The sequence below is a fragment of the Apostichopus japonicus genome, chromosome 2, assembly GCF_037975245.1.
Source record: "Apostichopus japonicus isolate 1M-3 chromosome 2, ASM3797524v1, whole genome shotgun sequence".
NCBI lineage: Eukaryota > Metazoa > Echinodermata > Holothuroidea > Aspidochirotida > Stichopodidae > Apostichopus > Apostichopus japonicus.
This window is the reverse complement of record NC_092562.1, coordinates 26,023,006-26,049,692: the sequence shown is the minus strand read 5'-3', so window position 1 is coordinate 26,049,692 and position 26,687 is coordinate 26,023,006. Positions and strand designations below refer to the sequence as shown.

The 26,687-nt window shown below is 37.9% G+C and overlaps 1 protein-coding gene across 1 annotated transcript in view; it reads left to right on the top strand.

The window, feature by feature from the left end:
* The window catches only part of LOC139984094 (proteasome adapter and scaffold protein ECM29-like), a 47,424-nt gene that overhangs the window by 6,826 nt on the left and 13,911 nt on the right, over nucleotides 1-26,687 (top strand). Inside the window, exons 6-29 of the mRNA XM_071997803.1 lie at nucleotides 621-783; nucleotides 1,204-1,301; nucleotides 2,182-2,223; nucleotides 4,199-4,277; nucleotides 5,180-5,296; nucleotides 6,035-6,205; nucleotides 7,012-7,061; nucleotides 7,747-7,813; nucleotides 11,419-11,544; nucleotides 12,480-12,583; nucleotides 13,369-13,510; nucleotides 14,313-14,393; nucleotides 15,120-15,416; nucleotides 18,256-18,387; nucleotides 19,319-19,490; nucleotides 20,256-20,488; nucleotides 20,953-21,054; nucleotides 21,813-22,019; nucleotides 22,448-22,562; nucleotides 23,386-23,500; nucleotides 23,995-24,063; nucleotides 24,853-24,970; nucleotides 25,523-25,693; nucleotides 25,985-26,170. Coding sequence (XP_071853904.1) covers nucleotides 621-783; nucleotides 1,204-1,301; nucleotides 2,182-2,223; nucleotides 4,199-4,277; nucleotides 5,180-5,296; nucleotides 6,035-6,205; nucleotides 7,012-7,061; nucleotides 7,747-7,813; nucleotides 11,419-11,544; nucleotides 12,480-12,583; nucleotides 13,369-13,510; nucleotides 14,313-14,393; nucleotides 15,120-15,416; nucleotides 18,256-18,387; nucleotides 19,319-19,490; nucleotides 20,256-20,488; nucleotides 20,953-21,054; nucleotides 21,813-22,019; nucleotides 22,448-22,562; nucleotides 23,386-23,500; nucleotides 23,995-24,063; nucleotides 24,853-24,970; nucleotides 25,523-25,693; nucleotides 25,985-26,170 — 3,157 coding nt within the window. The remainder of the gene's footprint in view (nucleotides 1-620; nucleotides 784-1,203; nucleotides 1,302-2,181; nucleotides 2,224-4,198; nucleotides 4,278-5,179; nucleotides 5,297-6,034; nucleotides 6,206-7,011; nucleotides 7,062-7,746; nucleotides 7,814-11,418; nucleotides 11,545-12,479; nucleotides 12,584-13,368; nucleotides 13,511-14,312; nucleotides 14,394-15,119; nucleotides 15,417-18,255; nucleotides 18,388-19,318; nucleotides 19,491-20,255; nucleotides 20,489-20,952; nucleotides 21,055-21,812; nucleotides 22,020-22,447; nucleotides 22,563-23,385; nucleotides 23,501-23,994; nucleotides 24,064-24,852; nucleotides 24,971-25,522; nucleotides 25,694-25,984; nucleotides 26,171-26,687) is intronic.

Sequence of the window (26,687 nt, the reverse complement as noted above, 5' to 3'; positions counted from 1 at the left end):
TTCAGATACAAACTTTGTATAATCAAGATTAAAATGTTAGGCTATCTGCACAAATTCTGTCCCAAGATTAACTGAAAGTGTGATTTGCTGAGTCTAAACCTACTTTGAAAACATCGGAAACTTGATTCAAAGTGTTATGTGTACTCAGAGCAGTTGAATTTGCAGTGTAATCTCTGCTGCCAAATAAGAAGAACACTTAAGTAGAAAATGTTGCTCAAGTTGCCAGATGCTTGAATGTCTCTAGCTAATAATCAAACAAATGTGAATAGAGAGTGTAGGCCTACAGTATATCTATGGCAAATGTACTTAGCCTAGTCTACTTTGCATATGACATTTGAAGAACACCTTGTTCTCACCATCAATGAGCAATGTTCACTATCCAAGCTAAGCGAAACATAATGAAATTGATATGAAATGATAATGAAATATTATATATATATTTAAATATATTTAAATATTTAACTATTTAACTCTAAACCACTAAACTTCTTAACTTTTTAACTTATTTTTAACTTAACCGCTTTCTTGTAGTGTGAATTATTACCACGGCTTGTGCCGTCCTACCTTATTACCTGACATCTCTTTTAAAATGTGCAAATTTGTTCCTTTTTTCATACCAGTGATGACAAGAAGGAGGAAAATGGTGAGGATGGAGAGCGCCCTCACTCGACTCGTAACGCCAAGCAACCTCCAGCGTTTATCATTCCCCCTGGCATGTCTAAGAATCTCCTGAAGAGGTTGCTGGTAGACAACGAGCGGCCCAGTACCAGCGTCTCTGAAGAGGTGAGATGACACAGAAAAGCATCTGTTCAAGTATTAAACTCCATCGTCAAGAGTTGTTCGTAAATGGGATACCGATGTCCCCCATATGGGAATTATTATACACAGAGGGCTTTTGCCTTTATGCAGAATTAGAAAACAGAAATTTGTGCATATTGTCTTGAGAATTACATTCATTTGTATACTATTTGTGTTTCAATTGTGATGGGACCACTCGGTTTGTGAGTGATAGTAGAAAGATATATGGCTTAAGAGAGAAGGGAGAGAAGGGGTAAAGGTAGAGGGCTGGCGGTGGGAGGTGGCTGGGAGGGAAGTGGGGTGGTGGTATGCCTCAACCATTTAAGAAGCACACTGCTACAAAGCTTCCGTTGTTTTCATTTATTTAAAGTATTAATCAAACCTGTTTTGAATATTCTTTTGCAGAACAAAATTGGTATCGTCAATTTTCTGGCGGCCGATGTTCTCCCTCCGGAGGACGCAATTATTCCTCTCATAATTGCCAGTGCAGAGCCGAGATACACGTAAGTTTCTGCTGCCAAAAAGTTAAATATTTTTTTATAATTGTCCAAAATTTTTGTGCAGGTAATATTTGGACTGTCTGAAAATGTTATTTATGGATGATGTCTATACTGTATCTGTGTGAGACACAATCTAATGAACACCAGTCTACAGCAATGAGTATCCTCATTGTATACATTCCCACAAAAAAAATCAAGCCTTCATTCAAAACACATTTATTAAAGAGTACTCACTCATACAGTGACTTTCTAATACATTTAAAGGCATTGAAGACTCGCCCCAAACTGCGGGCGGCCATCTGAAAAGTTAACTTTCTGTTGCTTGCAAGTGACATTTTGTTCGTGTCGCTACAAAATGCAGACAGTAATGAAACGTGACACCTTGTCATCTTTAGCTGGACCTGAGATGTCAATCGCTGTATAGTTTGTATACTGTGCTGTGGGTATTGACTGCAGCTGTATGTATTGACTGTACACTAGTGTCTAATTACCAACGGTAGCAAGCTGTGTGTGTATTTTCTGGGATCGATGGTGGTGTTTAACACTTCTGTTACACCTCATTCGAAACTAGGTCAGATTACCGGCATTAGACGTTTCTTTTTGTGCGAGTCTTCACACCTTTTAACTGTCTGACCTTAGTCCTTGGATTTTCTGGTTTCCAGTTTTGCAGAAACAAGCAAACTTGATCATCCAAAGAGATGACTGTTAGTAGTAAAAGTGAATGGTACTAACATTGTGTCATTAACAGTAAATAATCCGGTGGATTCAATCCCTAGAAGGCCATTGCTGCAGTTTCTTCCCCACCCTTCCCCCCCCCCCCACCCACAAAGAAAAAGGGAGAGAAAATAAGATCTCATGTTTACTTCTTTGTTTACCTTCACAGAATTTGCAAACTAGCTGACCAGGAAGTGAAGAAACTTCACAAGTGAGTCTTATGTTTTACAGTTATGTTCAGGCTGTTGTTTTTACTTGTAATCTATTGGGCTAGGTCTAAATTGTAAATAAAACCTATATTGCTAACAAGAAATCCCTTTAGATAAACTAGAAAACTTTTTGAACATCAATATGTGGAATGATTGCGTGATGGCATTTCAAGTGTCGTTTTGCCAATTCAAATCTATCAAATCATCTTTGGAGTGTAGCCTTTCAAATTTGTGATATTTTTCCTATCTTACAATCTGTTGGCTTCAGTTGGCATGTACAATCTTGATAGAAATTAGGCGATCTAAGTGATAAACTGATACACATCAAACTCTCCTTGCGCAGACCTCCTTTTTGCGACCTTCACCTTTGTAACTCGAAGCCAGATGCCTAAAAGTGAAAGTTTGAAAGATCACTTAGAAGTAATATGTTGCCATGGTAACTTCTGACATCTCATGGGTCTTTGCTAGTGCAATGTGCTTTTCCAAGTAAACCAATGTGACTAAAATGTTTGAACAACCTACATCTCCTAATATCTGACAAATCAAATTACTCAGCCATCTGACTAATTTGACAGTTTGATTTTATCTTTTTCCCCCGATATCGTCGCTCCCATTGAGGGAGATGGAAATGCTTTGTACATTCATTTCAGGAAGAAAAAAGAGGGACTCAAGGATTAGTAGAACAAGGATTAGTAGAAGTATTCAATGAATAATCTGTTTTTGCTCAAATACATCTGTGACTGCTTTTGGTGCTTTGAACAAAGAGTTCTGTAATTCCAGCAAAAATGTCCCACCCATGCACTTACAGCAAAGATCTAACAACGTAACCTTCAAATTTATTGAAGAACAGAGCCCCCCCTCCCCCGCCCCTCTCCCCAATATGGCGTTTTTTTTTCCTTCTCTATATTTGTGATTCAGATATCAAACCTTTTCCCTAGCCTCTTCTCATTTTCTACCAGACGAGACCTGACTAAACCGAAACCCTAGCCCACCCCAAACCCCTACCCACCTTGATGCCAACTAGCACCCCTACCCCACCACTTCCAATGCTCTTATTTCTCTATGATCACTGTAAGGATGATGGCATACAGATTGTCAGTTTACTCGTTGGCTTTGAACTGTTTTTTGAATAAAACGTGCCATCTCTATTCTATTAGCTTTTGTTTTTTTCAATCATGTAAAAAAAGTCCTCCTCCCACTAATGGAATCTGCTTACAAGTTGATATTTGCTCATACCACAGTCTGTCTCACCGGCATTGACTTGCCCCGGATAACCTGTTTGCATTGTTCTTGCGTTTGGGAGAGACGCGTCGGTTGCCTTGATTGACATTTGAGAAAAGTGGGGACGTTTGCATTTATATTCGAAATAGCAAATATATTCTAGTCTTGACTGGTGAAAGAGGAAAAAGGATGAAATTTCTAGGGTTTTATGCAAAGGTAACCGGGGCAACGAGGTCTATATCGCTGGCAGAAATTGGATCTTATTACAGATCCATCGGCAACGATGGCAACTGAAATTAAAGCAGTATGTTGCAATGAATCTGAAGATGGTTTACTGCACTGATTTAGTTGTACAGGTTTTAAGTTTCCTTTATAAAGAAAAGAAAATTGGAAAATGTCTGGGTATTTTAATCATTTTGGCCCTGCATAGTACTAACACCAATGCATTTTAAATACATGGGTGATTGACAAACTTTTCGGAAATCAATTCTAAAATGGTTCCTTCTCGCTAACACGGCTATCTCTGATCGGAAACAAACAAACTAGGATAGTGTGGTATTTTCATCGGTTGATGAAACCGTCGGCTCAATTCCACTGCACATGTGGTAAAATTGTGGCCAGATGCAAGATACTGCTTTGAGTTACCCAGAGTAATGTAATTGAAGAGAGAATGAATAGTTGATTGGGCAATATTTATGGTTCATATTTATGGATCCTGGATTAATTTTCCACATTCATATTTTTATCTCGCTGCAGTGAAATTGATTGGAATGATAGACAGATTATCATCCACATGTACAACATCTTCCTGGGAACGGTGTCTCTCAAAGACAAAGTGAGTAGTTCAGAATTGATTGATTGTGATCCCAGTTCAACCTTTTGTAATGTGTGTGAGTGATGACATTACATACAGATGTTTGTAGTACCTGCAAGGGCACTGCAGGTAAGGGCACTACATTGAAAGGCATCACATTTTTTTTATAGGATTTGGTCTGTTTTATAGTCTTCTCGTGTTTTTAGATTTTTGTGTTCGTATTTTACACACTGTTTTTTTCGTTTATGTGTTTTCTAGGCTTTTTATTCCTTTGATTTCTCTGTCTTTTGATGTTTCTATTTGTTTTAGGTTTTGTAAAGCGCCTAGAGGCCTTTTGGTATTTGGCGCTATATTAAGAACTTATTTATTATTATTATTATTACTTCTTACCCCTGTCAGAATGTATTGGCACTTTTATAACTTAGAAAATCACTTGAGAAAGTAAAAACAAACCATGTTTGGTATCATAGATTAACTCTGATTCGCTGAATCCTTCTCATTAAAAAGGTCTAGAGTAAAAAATTGTGTAGATTGTTACAAGTTTCGGACGGTCATTGTATAGAAAAAAAAGGGGTTGCCTGGTTTTGAATTATGTAATAGGGCTTTGTAATAGTAATACATGTTTGTTGTGACAACTGATTTAGGCAAACTGAACAATAAATGAAGTGTGTACCAATGATTTTCCTTGTTTTTTTGTAGGAAGTTACATTATAAACCACATTTTGAGTTAATATTCGCCGGCTTTGAATTTTGCGGTGGTATTTTTTGTTTTAACTTCTTAAAGTAGAATGAATAAAGTGGTCAGTTGAAGTATATAGTTAGTTTATTAAGGTTAGTATTTATTACATCACCATCCATGTTGGGGCAGTTTATTCATGATCTTTAATTTTCACGTTTTTTTCCCCCCTCGACATTTCTCGTAGCCTCCTCCGAAACCAGATGATAAGAGACGACCAGCTACGTCCAGAGTAAAGGTCAAGATATTTCCTTACCTCTTCAGATCTAAACTGGCAGCAGACATGTTCCCTTATAATGTACAGGTAATTACAGCATAAAATTAACTTGTTTCTGTGAATTTTTGTTTTTTTTCCTTCAGTTGATGTAAAAATGCAACACTAGGCTGGAAATTAAGAGAGAGCACCAAGGTGCTCTAGTTCTTTGTTCTGTTCTCAGAAATGGTCTGGAAGCCTTTCAAATAGAAGTGATATTTGTAGCTAAGAGAATGTGATTGTGTTTTCATACCCTCTAGAAAGTGGCGAGTGGGGTTGCAAAGACTATTCTGGGTATAGCAGTTGCATACAGAATATCACACAATTGAATTTCTTTTTGAAACAATCCTGAAGAATTTGTAAATTGAAATTCACTGAATTCAAAGCAAAAGGCCGTTTTGTAGAGCAGGAGTTATCTTAAGACAGTCAGTGAGGTTTTATGTAAAACTATAGAAAAAAAACCTAGTACAAGATTCTATAGGTACATTTATCATAATTTATCTCTCTTATCACAAGAAATGAAATATAAATATATCAGTTTCACTTGACCGTCAATTTCACTTCAGCTGGTCAGAGGTTAGTGACTTCAGTTTGTATTGTTAAAGACCAATTGGGTGATGCATTTTGATTTAGTTCATCCAAATTATTTTGTGATGTCATTATTGATTTGTTAACGTCTCAAGAGAAGAAACAAAAAAATGTAAAAACACCGCAAGGTTTGTTTATCTCGTTTGTTTCACCTCCAACTGACACTTTTTTTATTTTTTTTTATTCCTATATTTCTATTAGCTGGTATTTGACTGTATGTATGGAGAGTTCACGCACCCTAAGCTCATGGCAGTCGGGATGGAATTTGTCAACCACATGTGTAACAACGCCAGCGATGAGAATCTCAAACCCAGATCCCCCGTCCTCCTGAATGGTATGGTCAAACTCATGGAGGGAGCCGTAGAACCAGAGGTGAGTGACTTCATAATGTAGCTTTACAAAGAGATACGGGTGAGGAATGTGGTATATGAGATTGAATGGGTCCAATCCTGATATTTTCAATAGTTGTTCAGGGTTCGGTTTCTTCCGGAAGAAACCTATTTCTTCCGGGGACCTGGAAGAAACCTGTTTCTTCCGGGTTTCTTCCAGTTTCTTCCGGAAGAAACTGGAAGAAACCGGAAGAAACTGTGAAAATTGGCTTATAAGCAGCACAGCCCACATACATGATAAAGAGACAAATAGTTTACCACCATCTGACTGAAATGCATACCATTTAAACCATCAAAATATGACATTTTTGTTTTGATTATAATTTTGGGTTGTTTTTCTACACCAAAAGATGTTTGCTTATAAATCACAATATTGAAGGACTACTTATCATCTCGCGATCCCCCCATCAACCAGAATTGCATAACTGGCCATACTGTATGAATGATTAACCTGGATAGGCCCATGCACTGAGGATTTAATACAATGAACACCAAGAAAATAGCCGAACAATATCTGTTAGATTCAGGTAACAGTTTAATTTCTGCAACTCCATAAATTACAACATGTAGTAAACAGGAGGACTTGTCATCCCAACAGCAAAAAGAACAAACATCCACAATTAAACACAGCTGTCCGATGCTAGTACTATATTATCTACAGTATATGCTGGAATCAGGTCATGTGCTCCAAACCTAGATATAGATATTTTTCACCAAAAAATGAGTTTCTTTTTAAAGTGAATACATTTTCTGATGTTTACATTTTTTTTTATTATTTTATCCTTTCAGTTTGCAGAGTTGAGGAAGCATGCTTACACTGCTGTGGGAAATCTAGTCAAGTAAGTAAGAAGAGTGTATGCAGATGTCTGGCATAGGCTATTCAGCAGGTCTTCAGCATCACCCCCTAATTGTAGCAAACTAAACTTTATGCAAAAATGTTTAAAGTTCATTCAGAAAGATTAGTTAGATAAACTTTGTGAGGCAAACTTGTAATAGAGTGGCATTTAAATGCTTGTTAAAGTTTTAGTACTTCATTTACTTACTTATCTTGGGCTAAAACTGATGACCCTTATAAAGTTAAAAGATTGTGGTCGGTTTTCTGAGAGGTGCCAGTTTATTTATAATTATTAAAATACTGTGTCTTACACTTCCATTACACTTTGATCTTGTGGGACAACCGACTTTGCTGTTGGGGAAATGTCTTAAGGAAATACCAGTTTTGGCCGAAGGATAACTGACAAACTTTATAAATAGAATCAGCCGTGCGTCTAGTACGAGAAGTTTATAGTTGCTGGTATTAGTCTCTGTAATATTATCAATCTGTCTTTGTAACATGTTCAACTAAATTTTGTACCTTAACAAACCTTTTTGAATGAAGTTTAAAGATTCTTCTTTCTCCAATCTGTATTTCTTCACCTTGCTATCATTTCTTGATAGCATGACCCCCCTCACTGCACAACACGTCCCAACCATATGTAAATTGACCATTGTCCTTGATCAGTAATTTTCTTTTTGTCATTCCAGACGTGTTCCCTCGTTGATCCAGAAAGACTTTTCTCTCGTTGAATCCTACTTTGAAGCTTTGACAAAGGTAAGGCACTCTTTTATTCTACAAAATTCTATGATGCTACCAACGATCCCAAATTTTTACAAGTACCACATTTTTGGTTCCTTGCTTTAGCAAAAGGAACCTATGCAGTCAGGTTGGCGTGTGTGTGTGTGTATGTATGTATGTGTGTGTGTGTGTCTGTGACACTTGCTTGGGTACGCTCTATCTCAATAAGGGAATGTTGGATTGAGGCCAAACTTGGACTATAGATCCGCCATATGGAGAAGGTGTGCCCTATTGTTTTTGGTGCCCACAAAGGTCACCAAAGGTCAGTTATGGTCCAAAAACCGAAAATATTAAAACTGCAATAACTCCCAGTGCCAATGTGCGACAAGATTGATATTTTGGGACAAGTTGTGAACTGGTTAGGGGAGCATTTTCAAACTTAACGGTCATGTGATCCGAGGTCACCAAAGGTCAATTAATGATAAAAAACTAGTATTTTTGAAATAACTTGAGAACAAAATGTCTGTTAGGGTTGGGAGTTGCCTCAATGTAATCCAATTGTCGACCCGCATCTGGGTAACCCTTGACCTCAATTTGACCTCTGGTGACCTTTTCGTGTTTTTGGGATTTTTACAGTTTCGATGCTATTTTCAGATGTCAAAGGTACCTTCTGATCATAAATGTCAATAGGTTGACCCTGTGTGACCTTTATGTGCGAAGTTATATGGGGTCAAAGTTTTTCGGTCGGAGTTAGGATGGTTGTACAGACTTTTCGTTTTGTTTTTTGGAATCAGGAGATTAAACTACATCTGAAACCAAGGTCAAAAGGTCAAAGGTCACATTAGAAAAAATGTGCTTATTTTGGGAGGAAACGAGCAAAAAAGAAAATGTTTGGTTTTGATGCTAGATTTGGATATCAAAGGTACCTTCCGATCAAAAATGTCAATTGGTTGACACCCGTGTGACCTTCGTGTGCGAAGTTATACGAGGTCAAAGTTAATTTTCAGACATTTAATGCAACAACTCCCAGTTCCAAGGTGTGACATGGTTGATATTTTTGGACAAGTTGCAAATGGTATAGGGGAATATTTTCAAACTTAACGGTCATGTGATCCGAGGTCACCAAAGGTCAATTAATGTCAAAAAACTAGTATTTTGGGGGTAGAAAATGGGCAAAGAAAAAAATGTTTGAATTTTTATAGTTTGATGCTCTAATTTAGGTCTCATCAATCAAAAATGTCAATAAGTTGACCCAAGGTGACCTTTGTATGTTAAGTTATATGAGGTCAAAGTTAATCTTCAGACATTTAGTGTAATAACTCCCAGTGCCAAGGTGTTACACAGTTGATATTTTGAGACAAGTTGCAAATGGTATAGGGGAATGTTTTCAAACTTAACGGTCATGTGATCCGAGGTCAACAAAGGTCAATTAATGATAAAAAACTAGTATTTTTTGCGATAACTTGAGAACAAATTGTCCGTTAGGGTTGGGAGTTGCTTCAATGTAATCCAATTGTCGACCCGCATCTGGGTGACCCTTGACCTCAATTTGACCTCTGGTGACCTTTTTAGTGTTTTGTGGATTTTTACAGTTTCGATGCTATTTTCAGATGTTAAAGGTAACTTCTGATCATAAATGTCAATGGGTTGACCCCCGTGTGACCTTCGTGTGCGAAGTTATATGAGGTCAAAGTTAATTTTCAGACATTTAATGCAATAACTCCCAGTTCCAAGGTGTGACAAGGTTGATATTTTTGGAGTAGTTGCAAATGGTATAGGGGAATATTTTCAAACTTAACGGTCATGTGATACAAGGTCACCAAAGGTCAATTAATGATAAAAAACTAGTATTTTTGCGACAACTTGAGAACAAATTGTCCGTTAGGGTTGGGAGTTGCTTCAATGTAATCCAATTGTCGACCCGCATCTGGGTGACCCTTGACCTCAATTTGACCTCTGGTGACCTTTTCGTGTTTTGTGGATTTTTACAGTTTCGATGCTATTTTCAGATGTTAAAGGTACCTTCTGATCATAAATTTCAATGGGTTGACCCCCATTTGACCTTCGTGTGCGAAGTTATTTGAGGTCAAAGTTAATTTTCACTCATTTAATGCAATAACTCCCAATGCCAAGGTGTGACAAGGTTGATTTTTTTGGACAAGTTGCAAATGGTATAGTGGAATATTTTCAAACTTAACGGTCATGTGATCCAAGGTCACCAAAGGTCAGCTAATGTTAAAAAAGTAGTATTATGGGGGGAGAAAATGGGCAAAGAAAAAATGTTTGAATTTTTACAGTCATGCTCTATTTAGGTCTCACCGATCAAAAATGTCAATTGGTTGACCTCCGGGTGACCTTTGTGTGTGAAGTTACATACAAGTTCAAAAGTTAGTTTTTTGACATTTAATGCAATTAAATCTCAATGCCAAGGTGTGACATGGTTGATATTTTGGGACAAGTTGTGAATGGGGTGGTGGAACATTTTGAAACTTAAAGGTCATGTCATCTGAGGTCACCATTGTTATCATATCTGTTGACACGCTTGTAGGTCTCTTATATTTCTTACATTTTCGACGCCATATTTAGATCTCAAAAGTGCCTTTTGATAAAATATCCGATCACATTTTGTGATCACAAAAGTGTTGGCTATAGTGTTGGTTACTTTATGGGAACATGTAGGACAATTACTTGGACTATTTCAGCCCAATCTTGCTTGATAATATGATGTGTATTGTCATATACCCCAAGCAAGGAACCACAGTGCCCTTGGGCTCTTGTTAATAGATTATTTCCTGTGATGTGACCTGTTGAATATTCATAAACCCAATTGGTTTTGACAGCCAGTTGGGACGATTTCCTAATGCTAATACCTATTTGAACTGTACTCCAATATCATGCCTCAGAGCACAGGTTTTGACAGAACAAACAGTTCCTAACCTTGATCTGATAGAAACATGATATTCATACTGCTAGTACTGACAATACGAGTGCTCTGAAGCAGGACATGACACTACAGTATAGAAAAAATTGTCCCAACTGGGTGGGTTTTGAATAGAGAAGGACATTGAAAGGGTATGTGGGGAGGGGGGGAGGGGTGTCTGGAGGTAAGCCGATAAAATTAAAATTTAAAGCAAATTGTTTAGGATACGAGATGCATTGTTATCATAACGAGTCCTGTTGTTGTTATTAAACTACAGAACATTTTTCTGCGAGTTGTTACATTTTGTTAAAATAGTTGTTAAACATGACCCAATTTAGTATTAACAGAACCACTACATCATCAGTTTACAATTTACCTGTATATCATTCAAGATGTACTGTTCACATTAAAAGTCAAATATCTGGCCATTGAAAAGGGATATTTTGATGCAAATCTTGAATGTAAAAATTGTTACTGCACACTTTGCTGGACTTTTAATATCCACACTCTTATGGTTCTACTGCTTGTGTCTGTGTTTGCGATCCATCACTCGTTGAGCTGTTGTTGAAAATCTAAAGCAAAACTGGTGGCAACAGGATTTGCTTTGTCTTTGAACAAGCATATTAGTTTACTTCCTTGCCATATTGGAGAGAGAGTAAAGAGAAAAATGGAAAAAAAATGACATTTTGTCAGATGATAACACAAAATTCTTTTCCTTCAGGAACAAGGAGATGTAAAACTGCATGTTCAGGAAGGGCTTGGACTTTTGGCCGAGGCTTACAAGAAGATCGGTGAAGGATTTGATAGACAGCTATTGGAAGCCATCTTGAAGACTCACATCACAAAGGTACTGCATCTCAAGATGTATTTGTGCATGTCTTTGTCAGTAGCATATAATAGTTTTGATCCACCAAGTTTCATTCACAGAATGGTTACTGACTGCTCAATCAGCTAGTTGTTGGTTTTCACAGTGTACCATCTCTGAGCATCAAAACAAAACCGGGCTGAAACAAACCTGCTCTTAGTCTGTTGCGTACTTCTCACAGCAGTTGTTTACAGTTTTTGAGAAGTTCTGTTTGTTCCTCCGGAAATAAAACATGAAAATAACAGATGTACCTGGAAATAGAATCGTTAATTAATCGTTAATTAGGCGATCACAGAAATGAGAAGCTTAGGACTGTGATATACTTTGATTGGACAGTGTGTTACTTTGATTAATTGCTATCATGTATCAAGCAATACTTGGTGTATTTTAAAAGAAAAAAAAATGGAGGAAGAAAAAAACAGTGATGGAACTTGAAATGTTGTTTAAGAAAAAATGAACATCCCAAACCTTGGTGCAATGTCCCAACATTTCACTGTTAGCTGTATGCAAGAACATGAATGTGGAAGAAGATATTTGCTCTTGGCTTTGTGCAAGGGCATAGTTCTTAACATAGTAAAATATTCGAAAATGTTGTTGTCCTTTTGCTTCATTCAAGAGCATGCAAACTTGTTACAACATTATAAAACTTCATGATTTGCTGTAAAGCAGGAACACACAATTTCTTTTCTGTATGTCTTAAATGGCTTTAACTACCCGATGTCAACTTAAAATTTCTTAACAAAAGTTTTTGTATAGCATCCAATGTTGTTGCAATTTCAAATCGGGTTTGAACAAAACTTTGATGAGAGCTTTTATGAAAATATTATGTAATGATCTTGGGTTTTAAAATTTGAGCTATTGGTGTGACTTCATCGATCTCTAACCTTCCACATCTCGTTCTTATCCCGTTCTTGCAGGAAGACAGAATTATTCGCTATCAGGCTGTCCGGTTCATTGCCGCAGTTTTCCCAGGATCTCACCTGAACACCAGGTTCATTCTGCTTTTAGCATCAGATGATAAGTAAGTAAACAGTTGTGGGCTGTAGTTCCCTTCCTGACCTCGGGGTTATATCTTTATAATGTATTAGATGTCAAAAGCTATTTGATAAGAAATACGTGCAAACATATTACACAATTCTTGTATACCTGGAGAAATAATAATAATAATGATAATAATTATTATTATTATTACTACACCGGTGCTTATATTGCGCAAAATCCCAGGGTTCAATGTGCTTAACAAAACATATACAAAATACAATTGAATATACATAACCATAGGTTTGTTTGAAATAAAATAAGAATGAGTCTTATACAGCGCAGCATCCAGTGGAACAGGTTTTTGCTCTATGCGGTGTACAGGTGCCAGGTTGAAGTGACCAATTAATAACACATAGAACATAGACAAGTTTTAATGCCATACTTTAAACTGTAGAGGAGAGTCAAGTGACCTTTACTGAACCCAGAAGGGAGGAGCTGTGTGTTGGAACCTGCAATCTTCAACGGTCTTCATCCGAGATGATGGGAATGGAATGGTGTTGGGGGGGGGGGGCCAAGGGTTGTCACTCTTAGATGGAGAAGATTTGGTATATACTGTGCCGTGCCCTGCAATGTTTTGAGGCTCCGAAGACTAAGAGAAGATTTTTGTCATCCATAAGTTATCTTAACAGGAAGCCGATGTTATTCTTTAATTTCCAAAGTTATTACAGTGACTTCAGAATTATCACTTTGATATATTTGATGACTTTGAAAAGATTTGAAAGATGTTCCTAGATGAAAGACAAGTATATATATTATATATATTAGGGATGAAGAAATCAGGAAGGAAGCCATGTGGGGCCTGCAGGGAGGCTCGGTGGACCCAGATGCCAAGGAGGAGGAAAGTGAGGCCAAAGAGGAGAGGAAGATTCCAACCTTTGGACAATTCATGAAGTTTCTGATGGACAAGGTGAGACAGGATCAGTCACTTAAAAAACTTAAAGTCTCGTAGATAGCTGTTTCCGCCGTAAGGCGCTTCAGGGGGTCAGGGGCAAAAAAAAATAAGACTCCATGGTTTGGGATCTGAAATTAAGGATTGTGTATATAACTTTGAGGGCCGGGTCGGAGAGAAACGTGGCTGCATGCATCAGTCAAAAATAATATACATATATATAGTTATGGTATGAATGTCCTTAGCATTTTTTTTTCGGGGAAATATTCAGCCATGAATTATTCTTGTCCACATCTGTGGTGTAATCAGTGAGCAACACTTTAAATGATGGTGTTTGCGATAAAAAAATTAACAGCTACAAATTTGTCTCTACATTAATACAAAATGAATTTGTTTGTATTAACAATCTGTACTGTTGCATCCTGTTGTATTATTAATAATTTATACTGTTGAATCATGTTGTATTAGCATTCTATACTGTTTGAATCTTGTTGTATTATCAATCTGTACTGTTGAGTCCTGTTGTATTATCAATCAACAATGTTGAATCTTGTTGTATTAACAATCAACAATGTTGAATCCTGTTGTATTAACAATCTATGATGTTGAATCCTGTTGTATTAACAATCTCACTGCTTATTAATGGTCTTCTTTTTAGCCTAATGAGTTGTGGAGAATAAATGCCACAGTAACCATGAAGAGTAGTAAAGATGTTACAAGGTTTATCACTATGCACTTTGCACAAATGCAAATTTCATGATAATATCTATTTGCAACAAATTATTTTGTCAATTTAACTGACATTTTTCTTTTTCACCAGATTGAGTCTAGAAGAACATCATCCAAGGTGTACAATCCTGGTCCAAATGGAATGCTCTTTACAGCACCTGCTTTTAAACATGTAAGTTCTGTTTTAGTTTGGTTCATTCTAGTAAGTTTGGAGGGATGAATTCTCCTCCTCCAACCTATCTGAAGTTGTAGCGTTGTAGTCGCATTCTGGAAAACATGTCATACACACAGTGAGTGAACTTTGAACACCACACTTATTGTGTAGTGTTAAGTAGGCTGTAAATGTGTACCAGAGAATCCACTTTTTGACTGAATTCATTGTTCTTTTCTTTCTTTTAATTCCCCGACTTTGTCACCCATTTCCCATGTCACAGTTTTCTTTATTTTTTTATTAAGAAGTTCAGAAATCTTTCTTTTCAGAAAAACCTTAAACTGCAAAATATGAGTTAAGTCATATAGATCACAGAGTACATAAGTCTGATTTAATCAGTCGTTTTTAACACAATGAGATTAATATCCTATGGATCAGTATAAAGAATGGCTGGAATTAAACCTAATGCCAACCTTGCAAAACTACTCCACACAACCACCGATCACCTATCATCGTACACAACCAGCAATTACTCTGTATACTGTATGTACGAAGCATATTGTAAATCAAGTCCCCCCCCCATGGCATGGCAGAATTCAAGATGTTCCTAAACAGTCTGAGTACTCAGAAATGAGTCCAGTGACCAGTTAGCTCTTGTAGTAAATCCACCATAAAGACATTTCTTTCACAAATTGGTATGAGCAAAGTAAGCAGTTAATTCTGTGTTTGTGTTATCATCCTCTTTAGGTGATTTCCTATGCAAGGAATTGTCTTTTCCTGGATGCTGGGATAGAGATTAACCTAAACCTGGATAACATCATCCCATTGGACAGCAAGGCCCCCAAGTTGAACCGATACATCTCGGAACTCCTCCGGGAGAAGAAGAAACACGGGGAAAATCACTTTATGGCCTACGTTAATCTCGTCTTGGAGCTCCTGAAGGCCCAGCCCTCCGAATCAGTCATGCACTGTCTCTTGGAAGCAGTCGCCTTGGCAACGGACACAGTGGCCCCGGCACTGGTGGATAAACTGACTTGGCTTAAGGTAAGCCGGTGGTACTACAGTATAGTACTATGCTGTGTAATGTTTTGTTGGAGATGCAGATGTTGGTATTGGAGCCCATATAAAGCAAAATGCATGGAAATAAAAATTGATACCAGGTATCCCAAATCCTCCAGTTTTTTCTACTTATTTGGCTCCTCTCTTTGGTGATATTACAGCCGATCGTATTTTCCTGATTTGGTTAGCAGATTCACTTTGATGCTGTTAATAGGAAAGTGCCTTCAGACAAAGAAATTGATACAGTTGTGGTAGTACTAATGTTGACATTATTTTCCTATGTCTTTTGCATCATGTCATGAGAAAGATTTGGTTGGTCCTATTTCTTAAACTTGCTGCTTATATGGTGGGGAAGGGTGGGGGAGGAGGGGTGGGGAGAGAAGAAGGGTGGGATAAGGATTTTAGTCCTTTCTTTTTACATTTCTTCATGTTGACCTGACTTTTTGGTTCCTTGCTTTAGCAAAAGGAACCTATGCAGTCAGGTTGGCGTGTGTGTGTATGGGTGTGTGTGTATGTGTGTGTGTGTGTATGTGTGTGTGTGCGTCTGTGACACTTGCTTGGGTACGCTCTATCTCAATAAGGGAATGTTGGATTGAGGCCAAACTTGGACTATAGATCCGCCATATGGAGAAGGTGTGCCCTAATGTTTTTGGTGCCCACAAAGGTCACCAAAGGTCAGTTATGGTCCAAAAACCGAAAATATTAAAACTGCAATAACTCCCAGTGCCAATGTGTGACAAGGTTGATATTTTGGGACAAGTTGTGAACTGGTTAGGGGAACATTTTCAAACCTAACGGTCATGTGATCCGAGGTCACCAAAGGTCAATTAATGATAAAAAACTAGTATTTTTGAAATAACTTGAGAACAAAATGTCCGTTAGGGTTGGGAGTTGCTTTAATGTAATCCATTTGTTGACCCGCATGTGGGTGACCCTTGACCTCAATTTGACCTCTGGTGACCTTTACGTGTTTTTTGGGATTTTTACAGTTTTGATGCTATTTTCAGATGTCAAAGGTACCTTCTGATCATAAATATCAATGGGTTGACCCTGTGTGACCTTTATGTGCGAAGTTATATGGGGTCAAAGTTTTTCGGTCGGAGTTAGGATGGTTGTACAGACTTGTCGTTTTGTTTTTTGGAATCAGGAGATTAAACTACATCTGAAACCAAGGTCAAAAGGTCAAAGGTCACATTAGAAAAAATGTGCTTATTTTGGGAGGAAACGAGCAAAAAAGAAAATGTTTGGTTTTGATGCTAGATTTGGATATCAAAGGTACCTTCCGATCAAAAATGTCAATTGGTTGACACCCGTGTGACCTTCGTGTGCGAAGTTATACGAGGTCAAAGTTAATTTTCAGACATTTAATGCAACAACTCCCAGTTCCAAGGTGTGACATGGTTGATATTTTTGGACAAGTTGCAAATGGTATAGGGGAATATTTCCAAACTTAACGGTCATGTGATCCGAGGTCACCAAAGGTCAATTAATGTTAAAAACTAGTATATTGGGGGTACAAAATGGGCAAAGAAAAAAATGTTTGAATTTGTATAGTTTGATGCTCTAATTTAGGTCTCATCAATCAAAAATGTCAATAAATTGACCCAAGGTGACCTTTGTATGTTAAGTTATATGAGGTCAAAGTTAATTTTCAGACATTTAGTGTAATAACTCCCAGTGCCAAGGTGTTACACAGTTGATATTTTGAGACAAGTTGCAAATGGTATAGGGGAATATTTTCAAACTTAACGGTCATGTGATCCAAGGTCACCAAAGGTCAATTAATGATAAAAAACTAGTATTTTTGCGATAACTTGAGAACAAATTGTCCGTTAGGTTTGGGAGTTGCTTCAATGTAATCCAATTGTCGACCCGCATCTGGGTGACCCTTGACCTCAATTTGACCTCTGGTGACCTTTACGTGTTTTTTGGGATTTTTACAGTTTTGATGCTATTTTCAGATGTTAAAGGTACCTTCTGATCATAAATGTCAATGGGTTGACCCCCGTGTGACCTTCGTGTGCGAAGTTATATGAGGTCAAAGTTAATTTTCACACATTTAATGCAATAACTCCCAGTGCCAAGGTGTGACAAGGTTGATTTTTTTGGACAAGTTGCAAATGGTATAGGGGAATATTTTCAAACTTAACGGTCATGTGATTCAACGTCACCAAAGGTCAGCTAATGTTAAAAAAGTAGTATTTTGGGGGGGGAGAAAATGGGCAAAGAAAAAATGTTTGAATTTTTACAGTCATGCTCTATTTAGGTCTCACCGATCAAAAATGTCAATTGGTTGACCTCCGGGTGACCTTTGTGTGTGAAGTTATGTATACAAGTTCAAAGTTCATTTTTTGACATTCAATGCAATTAAATCTCAATGCCAAGGTGTGACATGGTTGATATTTTGGGACAAGTTGTGAATGGGGTGGTGGAACATTTTGAAGCTTAAAGGTCATGTCATCTGAGGTCACCAATGTTATCATATCTGTTGACACACTTGTAGGTCTCTTATATTTCTTACATTTTCGAATCCATATTTAGATCTCAAAAGTGCCTTTTGATCAAAAATCCGATCACATTTTGTGATCACAAAAGTGTTGGCTATAGTGTTGGTTACTTTATGGGAACATGTAGGACCACAATTACTTGGACTATTTGAGCCCAATCTTGCTTGATAATATTATTAGTATTGTCATATACCCCAAGCAAGGAACCACAGTGCCCTTGGGCTCTTGTTGTAGGTAAATAATTCAGAAATGCTCCGAAAAAATTTACATTTTGCCTTAGTTACTGTATGATATGTTTACATATGGTTGTTTCACAGTCTCTGCTACAGCACAGCCGTGAGGAGATGAGAGACAACACTGCCCAGGTATACGGCATCGTGGCCGGTCAATGCCCAGTGGGCAAGCTCATTGCTATTGTCAAAGACTTGACCAAAAGCTCAAAAGATCAGGTTTGTGGCCATCTGCTACTGTCCAAGATTACATCTCGAAGTAAATCATCAGATTAATAGTTATCAAAGAGTAAAGAATTCTCTGCTAGAACGAATATTTGTTGACACTTTCTAATAATAATAAGTTGACTTTTTATCTTTTGATATATTCGAGAAGTAGTGCGAGGAAAAGTTTTTGATCTTTTCTCAGACTTGAACACCGTTTCTCCAACTGGAAGAACCTTGGTCAATCCAGGGCTTGATAAATCAGTAGATTAGCAGGTCAGCTCATTGTAGGATAGGAATGTTAATGCCACAGTGATAATAAAAAGTTATCCTACAGTAAAAATTCCCCTTTTGGTGGATTCTAGGCCTACATTAATTTTCTTTTATCTCCAGTATCTCCAAAGTGGTGGAAGGTGATACCAATTTTCATCATTTCACTATTTGAGGGTATTTAGTTACGATGCAATCTGAATTTGTTTTAAATAAATCTAGTCATTGAAAGACCTACGTAGCTGTTTCTGGTCGTCCAACAGAAATGTGGTCGTCTCAGACGACCGTTAAAACTTAGCCCTGAAAGTAAATAAATGTAACAGGATTTTCACTATTTGAACAATTTCTTGATGTTATTGTTTGAGTTGTAGGGTGTTTCAAACCTTGAGCCTTACACATTACTTCTAGGTTCTATAATCTTCCAGTTGGTTTGTTGCACAGTGTTTTTCTGAAGGAGTTTTCACCTTATCTTCCAATTCCTGATTGAAGGAAGGAAAATACTGTTTTTTTTTTTAATTGTTTGTTTGATATTTTTCTTGTTCATCCGTTTGTTTTCATTTCAAGGATACTTCTAATTCCATGTCGCTGAATATTTTGGGTGTTTCAAAGCATATTTTTTTAACGTAAGGAACTTATAGATAATATAAGTATTTTTCTATTTTCTACCTGACCCCAGAATGTCCAATCCCAGCATGGTCATATCCTGGCGCTAGGTTACACCATCTCCAGGCACTACCTGCTCCTCAAGAGGGCCAAAGAAGAGTGGACCCTGGAGGACATGGAGGTCGATGCTGCCCCAAATGACGAACAAATAAACAGCCTTAAATCAAGGGCTTGTGAAGTACTGGGTCAGTATTCTATATTAATCTGGACATTATTCTAGTCTGGTATTCCCAACCGAAACATAATTTCCAAGTTTCGAACAAGATCAGTTAGTTGATGAAGACGGATATGAGAAGATAGTTTGAACTGTAACACTTAAATCATATGCCAACAAAAAGTAGAAGCAAAAAGTTTAAAAAAAGTCAAATAAAAACAGAAAAGTGGAATGGGAAAGTTTAAACAATTTGAAAACAGTTGAGATATGATTAACTAGAATGGGATTGAACTCAGGTTTGACTAGAATGGGATTGGACTCAGTGGTGACCTCACCATTATAAGTCCTGCGCTATACTGTTGGAGCTATCCAGCCCTTAGTTGGTGGGAATCGCTATACAAAATATGAATATATAAAATACATTGGAAAAGGGAAAAAGGCTGAAAAGTTTCAAAATTGTGCAAAACTAAAAATAGGAACAATAAAAAACTAAAAAGAAAATACAGATACCTGTTATGACAAATTACATAATTTCACAGCAGATGGGAAAAAATATCCGTTAGACGCTTATTTCCCCTTAAAGTACTGATTCATAGATTTGATGGTAAAAAACTTTAAATAACCATCACCAGGTTGATACAACCCAGAAGCAGCAGGGGAGGGATTTTGGAGGAAATTCATCTTTTTTTTGATGTAATGTATGTAAGTAAATCAACAACAGAGTAGAACTGAATTAAATTAAAAGAGAAAATTTAATTGGTCTGTTTTGGGGTTATTTTTTGGTCCGTATATGCAGTGTCACTCCTGAACGGCTCACAAGAAAGTTCCATCTACGCTGCAGCGTCCGCGCTGGGCACCATCTCCCGGTTTGGGCCCATCTCGATACCGAAGGGCAAACTGAGCAAGCAGAACGAGACCGGCGGGACGGACGGACAGGAAGGTAAAGGCAAGAAGGACGGAAAGATCACCAAGGCAGGATTGATCGAGAAACTGATCACGTTATCTGTATCGTCCAAGATGAGTAATAAGGTGAGTAATTCCGAGGGGAAGATTAAAGGCACTGCTCAATTAATTCTCTGTGGTGTTCAGAGAGCAAATTGAATATATAGGAAATGGTTTGCTACATCTCTTTCCATCCGTGGTCTAATCTTGAAAGGAATGGGTACCAATGGGGCTGTAAAATAGTACCTTTGTGACACACAGTTAGGGTGAAATGTGTGTAAACCTACCCACAGAATGAATTTTCTTTTTTGTTTTAGAATTGTTTAGGTCTTCTCTAGTATAACTTTCATTGGCCTTGATAGTTCATAGATCTTCACGATTTGCAAAAAAAATAATAAATAAAAGTTGAAAAAGTGGTGTGGTGTGGATATCTTCTTCCTTTGACCATGGAAATAAATTGTCACATTGCATTCTGCATTTTTAAAGTGCCATTTAGCACATATTCTCTTTAAACTTTACTATGTTATTAATTGATTTTTTGTTTTCCTCAGACTCGTGAGCAGACGGCCACTACTCTGGGTCTCATACCTGTCGGCGATGCAAACTTTCAGTTCACACAGGCATTACTGGAAGGCCTCATCAGCACGTCCACAGTAAGTCATTCTAAGAGGACATACACTCCCTCCATACTCCCTCCATACTCTCCCTCCATACTCTCCCTCCATACTCTCCCTCCATACTCTCCCTCCATACTCTCCCTCCATACTCTCCCTAAATACTCTCCCTCCATACTCTCCTTCGTGTTAATATTCTCCCTCTGAGAACATATCAGCAAGGTTCATTTTGATCCCCACCTAGCCATTAGGAAGATCACAGTCCTTGGGGTTGGGGAGGGGAAGGGGAAGTGGGGGATGATGTCCCTTGATGCAAAGTCTAAATCTGATATCAATCAAAGGTACCTGTTACACAGTAGCATTGCATAATACATTGTATACATTGACATATGTAATGCTGATGTGAGAAACAGTGTCAGTTGCTTTGAATCAGGTTCTGTTTCATTCAGAGGGTGTTTACACTGTAAGATTCGAATCTGGGCTCTATGTTTAATGCTCGTTTCTGCCCGGATGAACTAACACCTCTTGATGTAACCCCTCTCGAGTATTGATGCATGTTAAAGTTGTGTTTTATACTAGTCAATTGATACAGGGTGCCTCTTGGAACTTCACACCAACTTTACTTTATTTTCTAATATTTATAACGTCAAGCAAAGTTGTGTTAAGTCTTCTCCATTTTAAACACTGCATGTTTGTGTAATTTGCCTTTCATAGTTGTTGTTTGTTGTTGTCTAAGTTGTTCAGGTTATAGAGACAAAACATAACGAGAACTTGACCTTACCTCTTTGTTTCGTCAGTCCCGTGAGGTGGAGCTTCATTTTGCAGTGGGCCATGCTTTAGCCAATGCTGTAATGGGACCATTATCTAAAGACGCCAGGGACCACTGGACCAAAGAGGAAAGCACAGAGATACAAGTCAAGAGCAAGGACAAAGACTGGATCTTGTGGCTGCTGAAGAGGTTGCTTAGCAACGAGATTCAGAGTCCCAACCCCCACAAGAGACAGGTGTGTGTAATTTAGCGATGGCATCAGGACTTTTGTTCTTTGACCATGTCAAGTACATTCATTGAAGATACTTATTGCAAAATGACCTCAAAATGGGATTCAGCAATTGCACACATATTAGACAGAAAAGTGGTTCAAGTAGTATTTTGCCGTGGCTAATGTTGGGCTAAGGTAACCTACCACAGAGAACTGTATAGAGAAATTGGAACCTAGCTCAGTCAATTAGAAGAAACTTTCCCACTTTCAAAGTTCAAAGGTCGGTGTCAAACAGCTATCAATTCTTAAAAGAGCCAATGTGTCTGTTTTTTTAGTAAGGTTTCATCAGTTTGCATTCGCTTGTGCCGTCTGCCATAAGTAAAACTGTAGATTGTTGAAGTAGATCTTTGGTTTGATAAATGTGTCATGACAGCCTCCATTTCATCACACAGGCTGCCTGCGTGTGGCTCCTCTCTGTGGTGAAGCAGTGCGGGCATCATCCCTCCATGAAACCAATCATGGGTGACATCCAGGACGGATTTGTGGGCATGCTGTCAGAGACAGACCGTAAGTATCCAATTATTTGAGGATTAACATTGAGAAAGGATGATTGGTGAGGAGAGGTGGGGCCTTTAATAGGGGTGGAGTGGAGGATGGTATTAACATTGAGAAAGGATGGTTGGTGAGGAGAGGTGGGGCCTTTAATAGGGGTGGAGTGGAGGATGGTATTAACAGTGGGAAAGGATGGTTGGGGAGGGGTGAGGAGAGGTGGGGCCTTTAGTAGGGGTGGAGTGGAGGATGGTATTAACAGTGGGAAAGGATGGTTGGTGAGGGGTGATGTGAGGTGGGGCCTTTAATAGGGGTGGAGTGGAGGATGGTATAAACAGTGGGAAAGGATGGTTGGTGAGGGGTGAGGTGGGGCCTTTAATAGGGGTGGAGTGGAGGATGGTATTAACAGTGGAAAAGGATGGTTGGTGAGCGGTGAGGTGAGGTGGGGCCTTCAATAGGGGTGGAGTGGATTATGGTTGAGTTTGGTGAGAATGAGAGTTTGGGAATCACATTTTGGCATTACAAAATAAAATTTTGCTTTCAAACTATAAACATTTAATGCAAAATGGTAGTATCTTATAGTCAAATTCAATGTTTGAGTCGAAGTGTTTTTTTTTTCCAATGGCAGAAGTGAACATATGTGCAACATGTCTTCACCTTTTTGTAGATCCTGTTCATTTTTACACTAAAAGAGTTTGTGAAGGTACGAATTATTAGATGTTACTTTATTCCTCTTGAAGTAATTGTGAAAATACAATTGAATATTGGTACCATTTGAATTCTTGAATTTTGTTGAATATTTTTGTTGAATTTTTTTTTTTCAATGGATTTATTTTTGTAGATTTTACCCAAGATTTGGCCTCAAAGGGTCTCAGCATCGTCTATGATCAGAGTGACGAGGAAGGACAGAAAGAACTTGTTTCTGTTTTAGTTGACAGAATCGTGTCGGGAAAGAGGTAAAGTACATGCTTGGTCTCTTGTTAAAGATGCAGAATTTAGTATTTACGTCAGTTTAGTAACATAGTTTATTTCACTTGATAACTTACTAAGTTTATGTAGGTGTTTCAGTCCTTTTTTGTCACAGGAAAGAAAGGTGTTTTTATTTATCATATGTGCTATCATATCAAGAAGGTGTCTGGTGAGCAATTGTCTCAATTCACTAGGAGCTGTATCGATTTGTTTAACTGTGAGTGTCATTTTGCAGTATGTAGATAGAGATACATGACTTCTACAAATAGTGGATGGTGTGTGGGGGAGCAGGGCGGGCTGGGGAAGCTGTAAGGTGGTGGAGGCATTTTGGCAAGAAATATGGTGGGCTTGTCTAACTTCAGTAATGACAGTAATGAAATAATCTTGATAGTTAGTGACTTGGGTACAGTAAGTCTATGTGTAAGTGAATGTTACAAGTAACAAATCATTTATTATTCTTTAAATCTTTGGTTTTATGCAGGAAGAAGCACACCCTGACAGCTGAATCACAAATCTTTGAAGATGGTGCTCTCGGCCAAGAACCTGGAGGGTATGTCATGTTCATCGATGAATGGGTTGGAAGAAAAAACCTTGAAGGAGGGAGGAGGGGTGCATGAGGAGGGTTAGGGAGGAGGGTGGGGTGGGAGGAGGGGGAGGATTGGCTACAGTATTGTAGCATTTTCAGTTTTGGTTTGGAAGAGCTGCGATGAATATTGACAGATTTTGGTTAGCTGTAGCTGAAGAATACAGAAAGCTGAAGGTTTGGGTTTACTTAGATGAAATGAGGGTCTTAGTCCTGTTGAAAGTGGGTAGAAGAATTGCTGAACATCCAGAAAACTTTGTCTGTCTCTTTGAATGTTTTAAAATTTTGAATCTGATTAATTACTACGGATGATTAACAAGCACACATGCTTCTTAGCAAGGTGGTAGATGAATTTGTGGGTCTTCAAACTAAGGTGTGAATCATTTTGATTTTAGCCACCATTTCTCCAGCCTTATTATTTCCTCAGATGATAATAATGTTGAAAATTTATAGGGATGATCTCAGATGGTAAGAATAGTAGAAACTAGAAAACAAAGAAACAGTGGTCAGTTTTATTGGGTGAATTGGACATTGGGTGGTTTATTGACAGAAGTGAGACCAATACATACACATATCCCATTATTGATTTTGTGCAATGATGTATGCACTCTGTTTATTCATTCACCCATTACCTAAAGTTTACATTGGAGTTTACAATTGTCATAAAGAGAGAGAGCACATTTAGCATTTGGTTGAAAAAAATAAATTAAATGTAAAAATTTATTTCAACTATTATGGTTTTTGTTTGCTTTGCAGAGGAAACTTGACGACATACAGAGAGCTGTGCTCATTGGCCAGTGACTTGAACCAACCAGATTTAGTTTACAAGTTCATGCATTTAGCCAATCACAATGCCTTGTGGAACTCTAGAAAGGTAAGCATCTTGTGTTTCGATTAACTAGCTTGCTCTTTGGTTTAGACGTCCTCTACATATGACTGAATTTGGTTATTGTAGCAAGTAGTCTTATTTGACTGGAGCTGAAAAATAAAAGTTCTAAGTACAGAGAAGTTTTGTTTGTCTTTTAAACAAATCTATATGTAATTCTCTGTATCTCTGTATAAATATGAGCAGTGTATATATATATATAACTTGTAAATTATATGTATGATAACTGGATCTGTGAGATTTTGCTTGGTGATAAAATGCAGATAGAATTTCATTCATGTTTGTGCTTATAGTATTATGAGAAAATTATTCACAGAAAAATATTGAACAGTCCAGTGTGGTTTTGTAGCCAACAGCCACTTCAAACACTGGAGTTGTGAGATTTGCCTGGGAAGTAGCATTCGTTGGACAATGCTGACATTTAATATCTGTCATAATTCGTGGGAGAAATGAACATAGAATTTGGGTGGAGTGCTTTCCCAACAAGATATTTTATCACATAAAATGCAAAGATTCAATTTTTTCTTTCTTCATTTATAGGGTGCTGCATTTGGTTTTGGTTCCATAGCTGTCCTCACCAAGGAACACCTCGCCCCACACCTACCCCAGTTGGTACCCCGGCTCTACCGGTACCAGTACGACCCCAGTGGACCTGTACGTCAGTCCATGACTAGCATCTGGAGCGTACTTGTCAAGGACAATAAAAATGTGGTAAGAAAAAAATGTTTATTATAAGACTTTTTCATGTGATTGATCTTTAATGATAATAGGGTATAGGTATAATTCTTTCTAATACGTGTAATGCCACCTAATATGGAAACTACAACCAATGCTATTAGATGTTGATGTTTATTGGTCTGTTTACAGATCAAAATTAATATTTTTTAGTTTTGAGGTAAATGTAAAGATATGTAAAGTCACTAAGGTAGCATTTTCTAAAGCAAAGTTTAGCAGTTTTGAAATCAGATTTGATTTTTGGTTTGTGTTCTTCTTTGTTGTCAGGTTGATACATACCTTAAGGAGATTCTGGACGACCTCCTGGCCAATATGACCAGCAGTCTCTGGAGGAGTAGGGAGTCCAGCTGTCGAGCCTTGGCCGACGTCATCGTGGGCAGGAACATGGATGACGTGGTGGAGTACCTTCCCAGACTATGGGAGGACACCTTTAAAGTCATGGATGATATCAAGGTAGTTACTTTGGAATCTGTTTGAGACTCGTATCTCAGTAGTACAGATCTGTTTCCATTCAGGGAGATATACTTACAGAATGTCAGGCCAGGAATGGAATATCAGATTTAAGGCATGACGGTTGTTGGAAACTTTTAAACAGCTCTTTGAAGGCCACCAAATACAGTTAGCATTGTTAGAACCATGCCACATAGAAAGACCAAATGTTTAGTCTATCTCTATGCAATCACTGAATATTCAGTGTGATGATAGTGTTGATTGAGAACATCAGGATAGTTTGAAAGGACATGTTAGCAATTTTTTTTGCAGCCCACCAAGTTTTCAAAAACCCCCCAGTAATGTGGCCTACAGAACTTTATAGCAATGACAACAAAAACTGAATATGTTTAAAGGGCCCTACTTGAGATATTTCAAGGTAACAGATGACAGACAGTGTTAAGTGTTTAGAACTATTGGAATTTGTTATTTCCCATTCAATGTCTTGCTACCAGTTTTAGTGTTACAGTCTGTGGATTGT